The sequence below is a fragment of the Bubalus kerabau genome, chromosome 8 (genome assembly GCF_029407905.1).
Source record: "Bubalus kerabau isolate K-KA32 ecotype Philippines breed swamp buffalo chromosome 8, PCC_UOA_SB_1v2, whole genome shotgun sequence".
Lineage (NCBI taxonomy): Eukaryota > Metazoa > Chordata > Mammalia > Artiodactyla > Bovidae > Bubalus > Bubalus kerabau.
Genome location: NC_073631.1, coordinates 69,642,917 through 69,660,257, shown reverse-complemented (window position 1 = coordinate 69,660,257; position 17,341 = coordinate 69,642,917). Strand labels below are relative to the sequence as shown.

The following is a 17,341-nucleotide window of genomic DNA, read 5'->3' as shown; positions in this document are numbered from 1 at the left end:
TAAACAAACTATGGTCCTCTGCGCTCTTCTACCTGGAATTGAGGGATATATGTTAGGATTGTATTATTTCATGCAAAAAGCAGTCCAGACATTGATCAACACTTTCTAAAACCCCTGTACCCACTGAGGTCGAGTGACAAATTCTGTCTTGAAAAGATTGAGTAAATAGGGGAGGAATTTCAACTTCCTAAGCACAGATTTATCATAATTTTTTTAAGGACAGGAAAAAAGCAAAAATAGGAAATGAGCTTATTTATTTGTCCTCAAATTCATGTCTACACCTTCATTCCCATTTCATCAATTATCTACAGAGCAGCAACCACACACAAGGCATCTTGTGCGAAGTGCTGCTGGCAGATAAGCCAGTGAGGGGCCCAGTCTCTGTCCCTTCAGTTGGCAAAGGAGAAGGCACACACACAAATGACCATGACCACTGGCCAACTTAAGGAATGTCTGCTTAACAGGCACTGCATCTCCCCCTCCTCCCACCTTATGAAAAGTGAAAGTCCCCAGTCGTGTCCAGTTCTTTGTGACGCCATGGACTATACTGTCCATGGAATTCTCCAGGCTAGAATACCAGAGTGGGTAGCCTTTCCCTTCTCCAGGGGATCTTCCTAACCCAGGGATTGACCCCAGGTCTCCCACATTGCAGGTAGATTCTTTACCAGCTGAGCCACAAGGGAAGCCCAAGAATACTGAAGTGGGAAGCCTATACCTTCTCCAGGGGATCTTCCTGATCCAGGAACTGAACTGGGGTCTCCTGCATTGTAGGCGGATTCTTGACCAACTGAGCTATGAGGGAAGCCTTTGCACTTCTGATCAACCCAATCCTGCTATTCTTTTTCCTTTTCCCATTCCACTCCATTGTAACCCTTCCAAAATACTATATAATTGACTTATGTACTGCATGTGCTGTTTATGTATGATTATTTCCCCAGGCTAGAATGTAAGCTCCATGAGAGATACAGAAATGAGAGAGGGCTCGATCCCAAATCTGGTACATAGCAGGCATCAATAAATGAATTAATGAATCGGTAACAAAGGTCAGAGGGAGCATAATTGAGGTTCATAGGCAAGGAAACACATCCAAGTGGGCAGAGGTTTTATCAAGTGGGTGACATTTGAGCTGACCTTGCAAACCGAGCCAGACATCGAAGTATTCCAGACAGAGGAAAGAGAATGAGAAGAAAAAGGTGGGGATGTCAAAAATGTGTTCCCAGTTCAGGGAGGTCCTCCACTCTGCCACTTAGGGGAGCTGTGATGGCACTGAGTCACAGGACTGCAAAAGCATAGTAAGTACTGACTGATAAAAGTGCTGAACACTGAATCCAAAAGACCATATGGTCTTCGTGGGAGTTCAAAATACATGCAGCCAACTTGACACTTTTCACACCAAAATTGGAATCGTGAGGAAACAAGGAGATCCCCAACTAGACATATAAGCTAAATCAGCCCCTTTCAAGCACCAGGCTGAACGCTGATCCCCAGATCCCTGTACAGGACATAGGGCAGCCGGTGAGGGGGAGCTGGTGTGTGAGCACCCCAGGCTTACGAGTGTGCGCTCAGTTGCTCAGTCACGTCCAACTCTTTGTGACCCCATAGACTGTAGCCTGCCAGGCTCCTCTGTCCATGGGATTCTCCAGGCAAGAATACTGGAGTGGGTTGCCATTTCCTTCTCCAGGGGATTTTTCTGACTCAGGGATGGAACCCTGTGCCACCAGGGAAGCCCAAGCAAGCCTGTAACACACACCCTCAGGGCATCTTTGTCATGGACCACCAAAGTCTGGCTTAACAAGGGCCCCTCTGTGGCTGCAATTCACACAGTCCACTGGGTTTGAAACCTGACTAATCACACCCAGGTCTGGGAGGCAGAAACATTTGTTTCACAGAGATTAGTTACTTAAAAGTCCCAGTTTGGGAGCAAATCTCACAAATAAGGAATATTTACACACAATGTAATGAGTTAAACTTGAGTCAACCATCTAGAACCTGAACTCTGCAGGCAGTCATTTTCTTAAATGGATTCACCAACACAATTGCCCCGTTATTACGAGGTAGAGAAGAAGTGGGATTTGAAGTAGCAGAGAAGGTTTTTCTGAGGGGAAAAACCCAAAAGCACCTGAAATCTTTCCGCATGAAAAAAACAAAAAACAAAAACAGTTAGTTCTAAAGTGAAAATTTCCAAAAAAAAAAAAAAGAAAATTTCCAGCCAGATTTCTGTTAGGAAAAAAGGAAAAAGAAAATGTTCACCACTCAAAAGATCAGTCTTTAGGGGTATAGTTCTAGCCTCAGCTCTGGTAATTAAGCTGTTCAAGGGGCTTGCACAAACAGAGGAGCAATTTGTCTTGCTGCCCCATGGCCAGGCCCACCGAGTCTTTAGTAAAACAAATCTGTCAGCTAGTGTGACTTCTGGGTGTCAAGACCACACAACAAGCCCGAGGAGGAGTGGGGGTGAGGGGTGAGGCATACTCCTAAATGTCAGCTCTGAGACTTCCTGGCAGTCCAGTGGTTATGACTCAGCAATTTCAACGCAAGGGGCGCAGGTTCAATCCCTGGTCAGGGAACTAAGATCCCACAGGCCGCAAGGCATGGCCAAAAATATTTAATGCAAACTTAAGAAAGAACTGTCAGCACTGCCTAATGCTAATCACTGAGGTTTGAAAGACGTTACCTGTACTGAGCTTGTCGCTCTCAGGTGGCTCCTGGGGACACATACCAGGTTGGAGGATGGAAAGATCAACCTTGACAAGGCCCCGGAGACAAAGACAAAAGACAATTCTTCTGCAGGGAAAGCCCTTTATTATCTTGTGTGATGGTGCCCAAAATGAAAAAGCAAAATCAGCGACGTGCTGTCGCCTAACCCTTGCACATTCCTGCACACACTATTTCTGGATATCACCCAATGAAAGGGGAATAGAGACACTCACACAATAGACGTTTCACTTAGTGCAATGCAACCATTGTGCCTTTCCTACTGTACTCAGATGGTGAACACAACCCTGGCACCGCCAGCAAAAACCACTGAGAAATGAGTTGATGAGTCAGCCAGACTTCTTAGGAGGAGAAAGAAAGGTAGGGAAAAACGGGACGCTTTAGGAAAACAGGTTTAGTTTTAGAAAACCTGTGACTCTAAAACAGTATTGAGATTATCACTGAGGTTGTTTGTTTTTTAATGTTTTTATCCCAGTGTCTTTTGCCTGCAACTAGACTGGTTTCGGGAAATGTGCCATTAAGGCTTATATGAGTCTAAACAAAGACAGAAGAAGATGCTGACTATACTTTAGAAGAGCTGTTTTTTATCTCCCTGAAGCTGCAAGATCTTTAAGGGGGTTCAGAAACAGATTTGGGAAAAGGGATGCAATAGAAGGAAGCCCCCAGGCCAAGCCACTCTCCCACGGGGCAAGGGAGATGCTCTGACTCCACAGGAGGCTGGGAACCCCTGCCTCAGGGGCTGAAGAGATGAAAACAGGAAAACAGACAGGAAGAAAAGCATACAATCTACTTAGTGACCATGCCACTCTGCTCAGATTTCTGATTCCAGAATGACTTGTACTCCCTGTGGTAAAGGATAATCTTTAGAATTAACATTCAGAACCCACTCCCTGCCCCACCATGGACATAGATATGGACATGGACAATGTTACTAATAACACCACCAGCTACCATTAATTGGCAATTTTCTGTTCTTCTTGCAAATATTTTCTTTGGGAAAAAAAGGAGGAAAAGTACCTACCAAAAATCTACCCCAAATCGTGAAAGTTGTATAACCTGACTGAGGATACTAATCCCATACAGAATTTCATGTAGTGGAAAAAAAAATATTTAAAATAACTTTCTAAAAAAGAAAACAATGAAGTCTAAAGGAGGCAAAAATGGAGGAGAGGTTTATTATATAATAATAAGAGAATCTTTCAAAAAGCCAGTATGTATCAAACCTGACTTGGCTATCAAGAATTCTGTCTCCATAAATTATGGTATAAAGACCCTCTTGGGCACCAAGTATAGATAATGGAAACTTTAGTTGAAATCCACTGTTTTCTCCAGGAAAATATTGTAGTGTTGTATCCTTTCTTTCTTAAATAGAAGGCTTAACCATATACCTAAACCCACAATAAACTGTGGAAAATTGTGAAAGAGATGGGAATAGCACACCACCTACCGGCCTCTTGAGAAACCTATGCGCAGGTCAGGAAGCAACAGTTAGAACTGGACATGGAACAACAGACTGGTTCCAAATAGGAAAAGGAGTACATCAAGGCTGTATACTGTCACCCTGCTTATTTAACTTATATGCAGAGTACATCATGAGAAACGCTGGACTGGAAGAAGCACAAGCTGGAATCAAGATTACCGGAAGAAATATCAATAACCTCAGATATGCAGATGACACCACCCTTATGGCAGAAAGTGAAGAGGAACTAAAAAAAAAAGCCTCTTGATGAAAGTGAAAGAAGAGAGTGAAAAAGCTGGCTTAAAGCTCAACATTCAGAAAACTAAGATCATGGCATCCAGTCCCATCACTTCATGGGAAATAGATGGGGAAACGGTGGAAACAGTGGCTGACTTTATTTTTGGGGGCTCCAAAATCACTGCAGATGGTGATCACAGCCATGAAATTAAAAGATGCTTACTCCTTGGAAGGAAAGTTATGACCAATCTAGATAGCATATTAAAAAGCAGAGACATTACTTTGTCAACAAAGGTCTGTATAGTCAAGGCTATGGTTTTCCAGTAGTCATGTATGGATGTGAAAGTTGGACTAAAAAGAAAGCTGAGTGTAGAAAAATTGATGCTTCTGAACTGTGGTGTTGGAGAAGACTCTTGAGAGTCCCTTGGACTGAGAGGAGATACAACAAGTCCGTCCTAATGGAGACCAGCCCTGGTAGTTCATTGGAAGGACTGATGTTGAAGCTGAAACTCCAATCCTTTGGCCACCTGATGCGAAGAGCTAACTCATTTGAAAAGACCCTGATGCTGGGAAAGATTGAGGGCAGGAGCAGGGGATGACAGAGGATGAGATGATTGGATGGCATCACCAACTCAATGGACATGAGTTTGGGTGAACTCTGGGAGTTGGTGATGGACAGGAAGGCCTGGCGTGCTGCAGTCCATGGTGTCGCAAAGAGTTGGACACAACTGAGCGACTGAACTGAACTTACCCATCCTACTCTGCAACCAAAATGGGAGTTGTTAAAAACCCAGCATCTGCAGAAGAAAGACTAAAGAGCACAAAATAAAATGCTCTGATCTGCCAACTGTGCAGCTGAACAAAATGCCCAGTGTAATTTTAGAAACCGAGGAACTCAGTGCTGGAGGACCCCATTTTTATTCCTCCATCTCAAGTAGATGTGAACTGGACAAAGAGTAGATGAGAGATGGATAGATGGACAGAGGGACAGACTGAGGGCAGGATGAAGGGAAGGATGAGTAAGGGCATGAACTAAAGGCAAGCCCACCTGGGAGGATGGCCCAGCTGGAAGGGTGGGCGGGTGGGTGGCAATGAGTAATCAGAGTGACCTTCTGCACAGGATTATTCTCAGAAAACAGGCTTCAGGGACTGCAACACTCACACAAGATTTCTAGGGAAACTGCAGACAATGTTTAAAATGTCATGAAAAGGCTGAGTAATAGAAGAGTTTTTATGAGAAGTTCTCAGTCTTCATAATTCAAATTTTCTGTATGCTGATGAAGACAATTATGAAAGTTACATTATAGTTATTGTAGCTCAAAAGCCGGGTAGAAAAGAACCCATCATTCTGTACTTGGGACAAGAACAGGGGATGGAGATGAGTGTAACTGTATGGGAATTAAAGATACAGAGTAAGTTTGAAAAGCAGACTTAGCATATGCTACAAGTTAGGAGTTTGGGAACTGAGACCTGGAGTCACAGAATCTCTCAGCACTACCTGATTCTTTTTTAAAAAAAAGAAAAGAAAAATCTCTTCCTGCAGTGTTCTGCTTGGAGTTTACAAAGTGCTTTCACATGTTAGCTCACATGTGCTTTACAAGAAGGCCGGGTGGGGTATGCTGTGATCTCTGTCTGGCAAATGAGGAAACTGAGTCTCAGAGGCTCAAAGGTCCAAGACGCAGTAAATGCAGAAGGCAGGACTAGAACACAGGCCCCTGCCTCCTGAGCCAGAACTCAGCCCCCTAGTTTCAGGTGACCATGAATTTCAATTAATTTATAAAAGACACTTAACATGCTACACATGCACAGAAGGGTGGCAGGCTAAAGGGAGGAGGGGGATACTGGTGCTGGCGCCTTGAAGAATGCACAGGAGTCTACCAAGTGGATGACGAGATGGGAGAGGAAGGAGAGACTCGGCAAAGGACAGAGCAAAAGAACACAGCAATGTAAGTGTGCTGTTCGTTCAAGAAGCAGCTCAGTGCAGCTGACGCCTACTGTGTAAGCTAGGAAAGGGAAACTAAGGACGAAGATTAAAAAAGCAAGCAGGAAATTGTACAACCCTAACAGAGGTCTGTTATTACCAAAAAAAATGTATCCTATGACCTAGTGACCCTGCATGTGGAAGTGTCTTCAATGACTATACATGCCCATGTACAGAAAGCCTGTGTACAATGTTCTTTGTGGCTGTACTTTCCAGACGAGCCAAAAGTCCAAGCATTCACCAATAGAGAACTGACTAAATTATGGAATATCTCCACAATAGACTACTGTCAGCTGTAAAAGAAGAAGAAGAATCTCTATTTCTATGTTCAGCTATAGAAAACTCTTTAGAAAGCTTTTAGCTATAGAAAACTCTTTAGAAAATGTTACTAAACAAAAGAAAGCCAATTGTAAGCTAGAAACTGTACGTTAAAAAAATATCAAGGGTCAGAATAGTGTATATAATGTGCTATATTCATGAAAAAAGAAAAGGCTGCATATACATATTTATTTGCTTTGCATAAAAGATGACAAGATGGGCAAGAAAAAAAAAGGATTACATAAGATGGGAATTTTAATAGGAGGAAGGGGAGATTAAGACTGTTTACTATAAACCTTTTTAATATTATTAAATCTTTGAACCACATCATTTTATCACTTATTCAAAATATAAAATTACATTAAAAAGTACCTTTAACCAAATTGGTTTAAAAATTTATGTGCACAAAAAACCTGCACACAAATTTTACAGCAACTTTATTCAAAATTGCCCAAACTTGGATTCAACCAAGATGTCCTGCAATAGGTGAATGGAAAAATAAGTTGTGGTATATCCAGGCAATGGACTATTATTCACAGCAAAATAGAAACAGTCTATCAAGCTTGGAAGAGACATCAGTGAATCTTAAATGTCTATCACTGAGTGAAAGAAGCCAATCCGAAAAGGCTACATACTATATGATTCCAACTATATAACCTTCTAGAAAAGGGAAAACTATGAAGACAGTGAAAAGATAAGGGGTTTCCAGGGGTTAGGGGAAGGGAGAGATAGATGACTAGCTAGAACATAGAGGATTTTTAGGGCACTGAAAATACCCTATATGATAGATGGATACATGGTATTAGACATTGTCAAACCCCAGAGAATACACAACACAAAGAGTGAACTTTAATAAACTATTGAGTGGGTTAATAATAATGTATCAATACAGGCTCATCCACTGTAAAAGATATTAAGGCAAAATATTAATAACGGGAAACTGGGAGGCAGGCAGCAGGGGTGGTGAGGGATTATATGAGAACACTCTGTACTTACGCTCATTTTTCCACAAACCTAAATCTGCTTTAAAAATGTCTATTAATTTAAAAGAAAAGAAAGAAAAGTGAACAGGATGCCAGGCAGGAAGAGTTCTGAATGGCATACAAATCAGCCTGGATTCTCATCTTATAAACAACAACCCAACATTTTTAAACGAGGCAGTGACAAAGCTGTGATCTGGAAAGAAAAGTCCAGTGACCCTGCAGGGAATAGAATTCAGGAGAAAGAGACCTGGGCACGACTAAGCAGATCAAAGCAGAAAGGAGATTGGGGTGGGTGTGAAAGAATTGGGAGCGATGAGGAGACGGGGACACAGGCGAGGAAGCAAGACTCAGTGACTGCTGTCCCTGTGCATCCACAGATGAGTCGGAAAACATGGGTCAACGCTTGCTTCTGGTTTCTAGAATAAACTCTGTGGCAGACAACAGAGCTGTCAGAGGAAGAAAAGCAAACGAAATGGGAAGAGTGAATTTGGTTTTTGACCTGTGAAGTTATTTTACCTGCAGCATACAGATGTGAAAACATACCAAGGCAACTCAGAACCCCAGAAATGCAACTCAGAAAAAAGGTCAAGACTGCCTAGCAATTACCTCTGGTATGTATCAAACTGTGCTTAGTAATTAGGCAAGGGGACATAATTTATGGTGTATTTGAGGTGTACACCATAAATACATGGTGTACTTGGGCGTTAATGTATCATAACTAGTGGAAGGAATCTAGTCTCTTTTCTAAAATGATTGTAACCATGAAAACAAAACATATAAAGTCATTTAATCTATGTCCCAAAAAATAAATTTTTCTAAAATATTTATTTCAGTTATACTTATAAAAGGTTTTGCACAATACTGTACTTACTATGGCTACTAAAAAATGACCCCCAAATTTAGTGATATAAAACAACCATTTATTATGTTCATGAATTTGATGCATCAGGAATTTGGACAGGGCACAGAAGGGATGGTGTGAGTCTATTCCATGGAGTCTGAGGTCTGGAATCACTGAAAGGGCATTCACTCACACATCTGGCAGCTGACACTGTTTGCAGGTTCTCCATGGGGGCCCCACCACATGGTATCTGCTGGGTTCCTCCCAGCATGGTGCCTGGGAACTTAGGGCTAGAGTCCCAAAGGAGGGAGACAAGCACAAGTCAGATCCTTTTACTACCCAGCCCTGGAGGTCACACACCATCACCTCCATCAGGTTTCACTGCCTGATGCCACCAGAAGCCCTCATGAAGATTCACGGCAGGGGTGGGGGGCATAATCCCCCCACTCCATGGAGGTATGTCCAGCACACTGTGAGAAGGACATGTGGGATGGGATTTGTTAGAGCCATCTTCAGGAAATCTGCCCACATGAAAATCAAAGTGTTTCAGTGTGCATGACTCTGGGAAAAAGAAACATGTAGGGAAGGCAGCCAGGGAAGGTCAGTAACAACTCAAACCAAGCCAACTTTATCCATATCCATCCAGTCCCCTCTGTCCCAGAAACAGAAACATTCAGATCTAAACAACATGGACATTCAAACAGTAATGAAGACCCATTGAAAATCTACCATGAGCAGCACAGAACCTAGCACTCTTCTCTGCCCATATGAAAGGAAAGTCCCTGCCGGGAGCCAGTGTGAGGAACTCCGCCTGTGGCAAAGGTCATGAGGAAGGAGGCTCGGCATACACAAAGGCGGGATCGAGCCTCAGGAGTCCCCCCCTGGAAATTCTTGAGCATATACCCCCAAAACCAGAGTTTGCCTACTTTATTGCTTTGTGCTCTCACCTACACCTCTGACTTTATGGGGGGCTATCCCCCACCACCATCTCTCTCTCTGAAAGAGTTAACTTACAGCTCCAGTTAATGAAGTTCCTGGGCGTGACAAGAGTGTTTTAGTTCACAAACTCCTTTGGAAGTCCTCTAGCCTGCCTGAAAAGGTTCTTCCAGCCACATGTGATTGTTCAGAGCCTCCCAACCGTGAGAGGCATGAGATGTTCTAAACTGTCTAAATACAGATTCCTTTGAGCAGTTAAAAGATTGATTAGAAATTGTATTGGTGAAGGGTTTTTCACTTGTTGGGCCAATGTTTGCTGCTAAGTTTCCATATCCCTTACCTGCTGTGTCCCTGGAAGTGTATTGATTAATATAATTGGTGTACAGGAATGTAAGTAATAGCTTTAATGTTTGTAACCTTGGACCCTTGAGTTAATTCTTTTCTTGTTATAGCCCACCACACTTTTGCCCTATAGGAATGCAACTTTATCTAATGCTTTCAGAGGGTGGCACCTGACTTTAGAATAATCACCTTTAGAGAAAAATAAGTTTTCTTAAGAAAGGGTCATAAAATGTTAATAGGCCTCCTGGCCAGAAGATGATGTAAATCACCTAAACTTTTGCATATGATTGCAGGAAGAAAGCATGGCTTCGATAGGGATCAAGGACTGCTGTCCTTGCATGACTCTACCCCTTCCCCCATTATCCTCTATGCACAGCTTAAGGTATAAAAACTACTTTGGAAAATAAAGTGCAGGCCTTGTTCACTGAACCCTGGTCTCCCCATCTTGTTCTTTCTCTCACCTTCTGGCTGAATTCCCATCTGGAGCGTGGAGGCTCGTCAAGCCTACTAATTTTGCCTGGGCTTCTAAGATCTGACCGGGGAGGCCTTAGTGTCTCCTCTCCTTCGGGAGAACAGGAGGATGCCTGCGGCCTATGTAGGTGGCGCAAATTCCTTGTCTTGGAATTTTATTGGTTTTCCACATAAACCAAGTTATTCAGCCTCTTTTCTTCACTGAATTTCTTCGCTGAGCTATCCCTATTTAACCACTCTTTATATCTTTAATTCTATCGTATCCTGATTGCCAAAGCCGTCTCCCCTTCCAATTCCCTGGATCCACCGGGGCTGAAGCCCAGTAGTCCCACTGAAGTTTAGGAGCCTGAACCAAGTTAGTGGTGCAACATCAGAGGCAAGTGGTTCTGGCGAAAGTCCTATGGGCGACAGTCTGCCACCGCCCCAACCACAGACTAGAGCCATGACTGGCTCAACTCTGCCCATTCATCTCAGTGCTCCTGCTGAATTCACTTAGCATAACCAGCTCCTTGTAGAGTGCTATTGCTCTCTGGTGATGCTTAATGCTTTTAAAAGGCTGAAACAGAGATTCAGATAAGAAAATGAAATACACATGGATGAATACCCATTTAAAATGCACAATCACACAGAAAAATTGTTTTATAAAATATAAAACACCAAAGGGTAGAGATTATGTCAGTGGCAAGAGCTTGTTAATTTATCAGCCCCCAATTTTTTTACTCTAAATTCTTCATCCTTTAACAATTACCATTTAAACACATACAACTAACTATACCATAACCAAGAAGTTTATTCCATGAATGCAAAGATGATTCAATTTATCATTAAATAGAAAGTAAAAAAAAAAAAACAAAAAAACAGGGGCTTAGCTCCTGATTATCTCCTGATCTTTAACAAAATGTAACACCTGTTTCTCAGGGTTTTTAAAAAGCATTCAAAGCATGAACTGATGTACACTTTTTAACATGACAAAATGATTCGAATCTCCATTCCAAAGCCAGCATCTTACTTAATATGGAAGCACTAGAGGCTGCCCCACTTAGGTCAGGAACAACACAAAGATACCCACTTTCTCCACCGTTATTAATACTAAATCCAAGCCATAAGCCAAACAGATGAAAAAAGAAGAGATGTAGAACAATTAAATTATCCATATTTGCAGGTTTTATAATAACATAGCTGGAAAATCAAAAAGAATCAATAATAAAAGCTGACACAATAAATAAAAGAATTTAGTTTAAAAAGTAGAATGTAAAATTAACATAAAATAGCCTTCATGATGAATTGAGAAAATAGCATTGAAACATGTATATTACCATATGTGAAATAGATCACCAGTCCAAATTCGATGCATGAAACAGGGCACTCAAAGCTGGTGCACTGGGACAACCCAGAGGGATGAGATGGGGAGGGAGGTGGGAGCAGGGTTCAGAATGGGGGACACATGTACACCCGTGGCTGATTCAGGTCAATGTATGGCAAAAGCCACCACAATATCACAATTAGCCTCCGATTAAAATAATTAATTTAAAAAACAGCCATCATGAAGCACACTCTGGGAATATGGACAATCTGGCATTGTCTCACATTGCTGGTGGGAATGTAAAATGGCACACCACCTATAGAAAGAAATTTGACAATATATAACAAAATCACATGGGCTTCCTAGGTGACTCAGTGGTAAAGAATCCTCCTGCCAATGCAGGAGACTCAGTAGACGTGAGTTCAACCCCTGGGTCGGAAAGATCCTCTGGAGGAGGAAATGGCAACCCACTCCAGCATTCTTGCTGGGATAATCCCATGGACAGAGAAGCCTCATGGGCTACAGACCATGGGGTCACAAAGTGCTGGACATGACTGAGCCACTGAGCAAGCAGGCATAAGAAAACCACATACTTATATACCCTGTGACTCAGAAATTTCTAGGCACCTATCTCTCAAAATATTTTGGGGATATCCCCCAAAATATGAACAGGTTTTTAAGCACTCAAAATAAGAATTGATGGATAATTTTTTAACATGATAAAACCATATAAACCAAGACCAGACACTGTGACAGGTGTACAAGGCTATTATGCACACCAGCACTATTTGTAATAGCAAAAGACTGGAAAACAATCCAAGTGTCTATCAATATGAGACTGATTAAACTATGATTACATTCATAGACTGAAACTCTATACAGCTCTAAATGAGGAATGAAGATGGTTACTCCAGATGGAATGACTTGCAGAACAGTTTCAGTTGAAAAATTCAAAGTGGAAAAAAGTATATATAGCATGCTGCTGCTGCTGCTGCTAAGTTGCTTCAGTCGTGTCCGACTCTGTGCAACCCCATAGACAGCAGCCCACCAGGCTCCCCTGTCCCTGGGATTCTCCAGGCAAGAACACTGGAGTGGGTTGCCATTGCCTCTTCCAATATAGCATGCTACCATTCATTTAATGAAGGAAGAAAGGAACTGTGACAAATATGCATATACACATGTGAGTGTGTTTGCTACATATACATGCAAATTTTTAAATGGAAGGATAAACCCCAAACTTCCAAAACATTATTACCTATAGAAGAAAAGGGAAATAGAGAAATGATACAAAGGTAGAAGCTAGACTTCTCTGAATATATTTTATTTCATAGATTTGACTTTGGAGTGGGTAAATAGTTTACTTAATTATAAAACATGTGCCATAGCAATGAATTCTCTTTGGACCCAGGTTTTTAAGGCTACAAACAAATGAGAATGGAAAGAGTTATCAACAGAACCCACAAGAGAGTTCTGTGGGTAAATGGGTTTCCACATTAACAAGTCAAGCTGCTGGGCAAAGCCAGAGAAAGAGAATACGTGTTAACGGAGAGACAGTAACACGTGACTTACCTCAACCTTGCTCTCAGGTTCATGATCAGCAGCTGAGAAATACACAACCTCTTGTACTTCATCCCTGGGCCGAGCTGAATTTTTCCCAAATACCACCAGACCGTCCTTTGCACGTGGCGGGAAGGCCACAAAGCAGTAACTTGGAGGAGCTACAGCCATCCTGAAAAGAGAGAGATGCCAGAGAGAGAATGGAAGCGGGCCTAACGTGGAATATTCCACCAGTGAGCTCTTCAGACATATTTCACCAGCTAACTAAGTTTTAGTGTTAAACTGTGTGCAGCGAGCTCCTTTGGAGATCCCAGCTGGCAAATGAAGCTGGGGTGTCTGGAGTAGAATTACACAGCCACTGAGACCAGATACTCTTAGTACCCTGTGGGATTAAATGAGCTCAGATTTGCAACAGAACACAGTGACAGCCAAAAGCGCAATGACGTAGGAGAAAGGAAAGGAGGTTATTGTTCCAGGCAGAAAACACATACCCACTGCAATCTGTCACAGCAATAGAAAAATAAATAACTGTGCCTTAAAACAGTGCACTACAGAAGTGCCTCTTGATCTAGAGGGCCATGGCTACCCTGTGATAGATTTTGGAGTGCTGATGGGGAAATGGGTCTGGAAATAAACTGAAAGATACCTCTCTCTTTTTATCTATCTTTACTCTACCTCAGTGACATCACACACAATCATCTCTAGGTTTTCTTCTCACCTCTCAAGCTGCTCCTGGGCTGGCTAGTTCCCTTCCACCTGGCCGCTAAATATCTTCACAGCTTGGTCCTTCCTTCCTCATTTAATGCTCTTTCTGGGAAAACTCATCCATGCCCAGAGCTTCCCATGTCATTTACAAGCCAATGACCTACACATATAATTCCAGCTCAGTTCTCTCCTTGAGTTCTTGACCCACACACCCAGCCTAACTGATATCCAAAGCTGATTTCATCATCTTCTCAAAACTGGGTCCCTTCCTAAGGTTCCCTGTCTCAGTGGCCAGCTCCATCATCCATCTCACTGCAGCATCAGAATCTATCCTTACCATGTGCTTCTCCATTACCTAACATATCACCAAGTTCTGTAAATTCAATCTCCTAAATCTCTACGTTGCAGCCATGAAATTAAAAGATGCTTACTTCTTGGAAGGAAAGTTATGACCAACCTAGATAGCATATTCAAAAGCAAAGACATTACTTTGCCAACAAAGGTCTGTCTATTCAAGGCTATGGTTTTTCCAGTGGTCATACATGGATGTGAGAGTTGGACTGTGAAGAAAGCTGAGCGCTGAAGAATTGATGCTTTTGAACTGTGGTGTTGGAGAAGACTCTTGAGAGTCCCTTGGACTGCAAGGAGATCCAACCAGTCCATTCTGAAGGAGATCAGTCCTGGGTGTTCATCGGAAGGACTGATGCTAAAGCTGAAGCTCCAATACTTTGGCCACCTCATGCGAAGCGTTGACTCATTGGAAAAGACTCTGATGCTGGGAGGGATTGGGGGCAGGAGGAGAAGGGGACGACAGAGGATGAGATGGCTGGATGGCATCACTCATTCGATGGACGTGAGTTTGTTGAGTGAACTCCGGGAGTTGGTGATGGACAGGGAAGCCTGGTGTGTTGCGATTCATGGGGTCGCAAAGAGTCGGACACAACTGAGTGACTGAACTGAACTGAACTGAACTGAAATCTCTACAGAAACTATCCACTTCTTCCCACTTGTACTACTCCTACCCTGCACCAAGCCACCATCATCTCTAAGCCTGAATCACTGTAACTGCTCCTAAGGGGTGACGCTATATCAGCTATTAGTCTCTCTCCAAAACAGTCCTCACATTGCACCCAAAGTGACCTTTTTAAAAGAAAGACTTGGGGACTCCCCTCATGGTCCAGCGGTTGGGACTCCACACTGCCATCACAGGGGGCACAGGTTCAGTCCTTGATCTGGGAACTAAGATCCACACGCCACGTGTCCAAAAAAAATTTTTTTAATAAAATAAAAGGAAGGTTTGATCATGTCATTCCTGCTTAAAATCCTTCATATTGTTCGCACGGTTCTCAGAATAAAGACCAAAAGCTGATCAAGCCCATGTTGTCTCCCAGCCTCATCTCAAATATTCACCCCTCCAGCCTCTCAACTCCAGGACAGAGGCCCTTTTCTAGTTTCTCAATACTCCACAGCCTTTGCACAAGCTGTACCCTCTTTCCTCAGCACTCCTTTCCCTGATCCCTACCATCAGTCAATTGTACTATATGATCACAATCTAAAACAGCCCTGTAATTATTTTATTACCAACGATCAGTAGTCTTTCTTTTTTTTTTTTTTTTTAATTTTATTTTATTTTTAAACCCCATCAAAGTTTATAAATATGAAGGCAGGGGCCATGTCTCTTTTGCCCATCTCTGTAAACCCAGCACTACACAGTGTCTTCTGCAGGGTTACTGTTGTTGTTTAATTGCTAAGTCCTGTATGATACTTTTGTGACCCTAGGGACTGTAGCCCACCAGGTTCCTCTGTCCATGGGATTTCCCAGGCAAGAATACCAGAATGGGTAGCCATTCCCTTTTCCAGGGGATCTTCCAGACCCAAGGACTGAATCTTCATTTCCTGCATTGGCAGGTGGATTCTTTACCACTGAGTCACCAGGGAAGCCCCCCCTTCTGCAGGGTAGATGTTCAATAAATAATGAATAAGTGTTCAGTCCTTCCTTAATGCTCCACCAAACTGTGGTTGACTCTCTACAGCTCTTTCTCAGCACCACACTTCTGCACCCACTGAAGTCTCCCTCCCTTAGCCTCTGCACATATCCTTCAGGATCTGATTCAAAAACTCCCTCTCTTTCAAAAAGCCTTCTATGAAGAACTCTGTCATTTTCTCAGCATCCATAAACACTGATGCATCTAGTCTGTCTGAGGATAACATGCCTCTGTTATTTATAAATGTATGGCTTCAGATGTTTCAAATAAAGCTCCCTGAGGGCAGAACCTATGCCACCCAATTACAGTAGCTCATTCCCCAACTCTCTGAATTATAGACACTCAACAAACATTATTAATGAGCCAACTCTCATATTTGTGCCATGAATTACAATTTAAATGTGTTTTATTTTATGAACCTAAGATAAAATGTGAAGTAAAGCAATATTCCCAGAAAAGCAACCAGGATTCAAACCTCAGCCCTGCCAACGCCACCTACTAGCTGTGTGACCTTGAGCAAGTTACTTTACCTTTCTGAGCCTAAGTTTTCTTTCCACAAATGTTTTGCTCCAGCCCACAGATTTATCATGAATATCAAATGAAATGATGTTTGAGAAAATATTTTGAAAACTATGGAGGCTACCTGGGTTCTGACTGTTCAAATATAGCAGCGTTTCAAAAATTTCCATTGAACACGTCAATTAAAATCAACTCTCCTCACTCACAACTAGAGCAGCTATCAAGTCACAGTCAGGAACCTTCTGTGCTTAGAAACATCTTTGTGAGGGACAATGTTGCTACATCTATACCCAAACTACTTCAGGTTAGTCTGCACATGCACACCCCAGACTGTCAGAGCTCTTCCCAGCAGCGTTTCTGGCAGGTCCCTCTCCAGGGCACAGAGAAGTAGGGGAGTCCCTAAGTGTGAAAATCATTTCCTGCTGCATACATGCTCAGTTGTGTCCAGCTCTTTACAACCACCTGGACTGTAGCCCGCCCAGCTCCTCTGTCCATAGAATTTTCCAGGCAAGATACAGGAGTGGGCTGCCATTTCCTACTACCTGGGATCTTCCTGACCCAGTGACCAAACCAACGTCTCCTGCATCTCCTTCTTTGGCAGGCAGATTCTCTACCACAGCGCCACCAGGGAAGCCCCAACATTCCTTCTAGCTCAGGAAAATATCCTCTAGTCCTTTAAAGGGGAAGAAAAGGTGAAAAGATAAAGAGTCTCCAGTTCTTTCTCCTCTTAATCTTTTCCATTTTCACAAAACCACATTATCTTCAAATTTGAACGGGAGAGACAGACAAACCAAGACTCCGTGTGTGTAAGAAAGACCTACAATAATTGTAATAAGATGCCTTTATAAAGGGCTCCTAAAATTAGGAGGTGAGAGGAACTGCAGGCTAAGCCAAAAAAGTGAAACAGACACAGAAGAAGATAACATGCAGAAAGGACACATTTCCTTGTATTTGTATGGTTCACATAGGCAATGGGAATTCCCCTCCTTCCC

The 17,341-nt window shown here is 42.6% G+C and overlaps 1 protein-coding gene across 7 annotated transcripts in view; it reads right to left on the bottom strand.

Annotated features, from left to right (window-relative positions):
• The window catches only part of SCRN1 (secernin 1), a 59,196-nt gene that overhangs the window by 23,931 nt on the left and 17,924 nt on the right, over nucleotides 1-17,341 (bottom strand). For all 7 annotated transcript variants that reach the window (XM_055590497.1, XM_055590491.1, XM_055590493.1 and 4 more), the window contains one exon: nucleotides 13,153-13,312. In XM_055590497.1, the coding sequence (XP_055446472.1) occupies nucleotides 13,153-13,311 (159 nt within the window). In that variant the 5' untranslated portion in view covers nucleotide 13,312. The remainder of the gene's footprint in view (nucleotides 1-13,152; nucleotides 13,313-17,341) is intronic.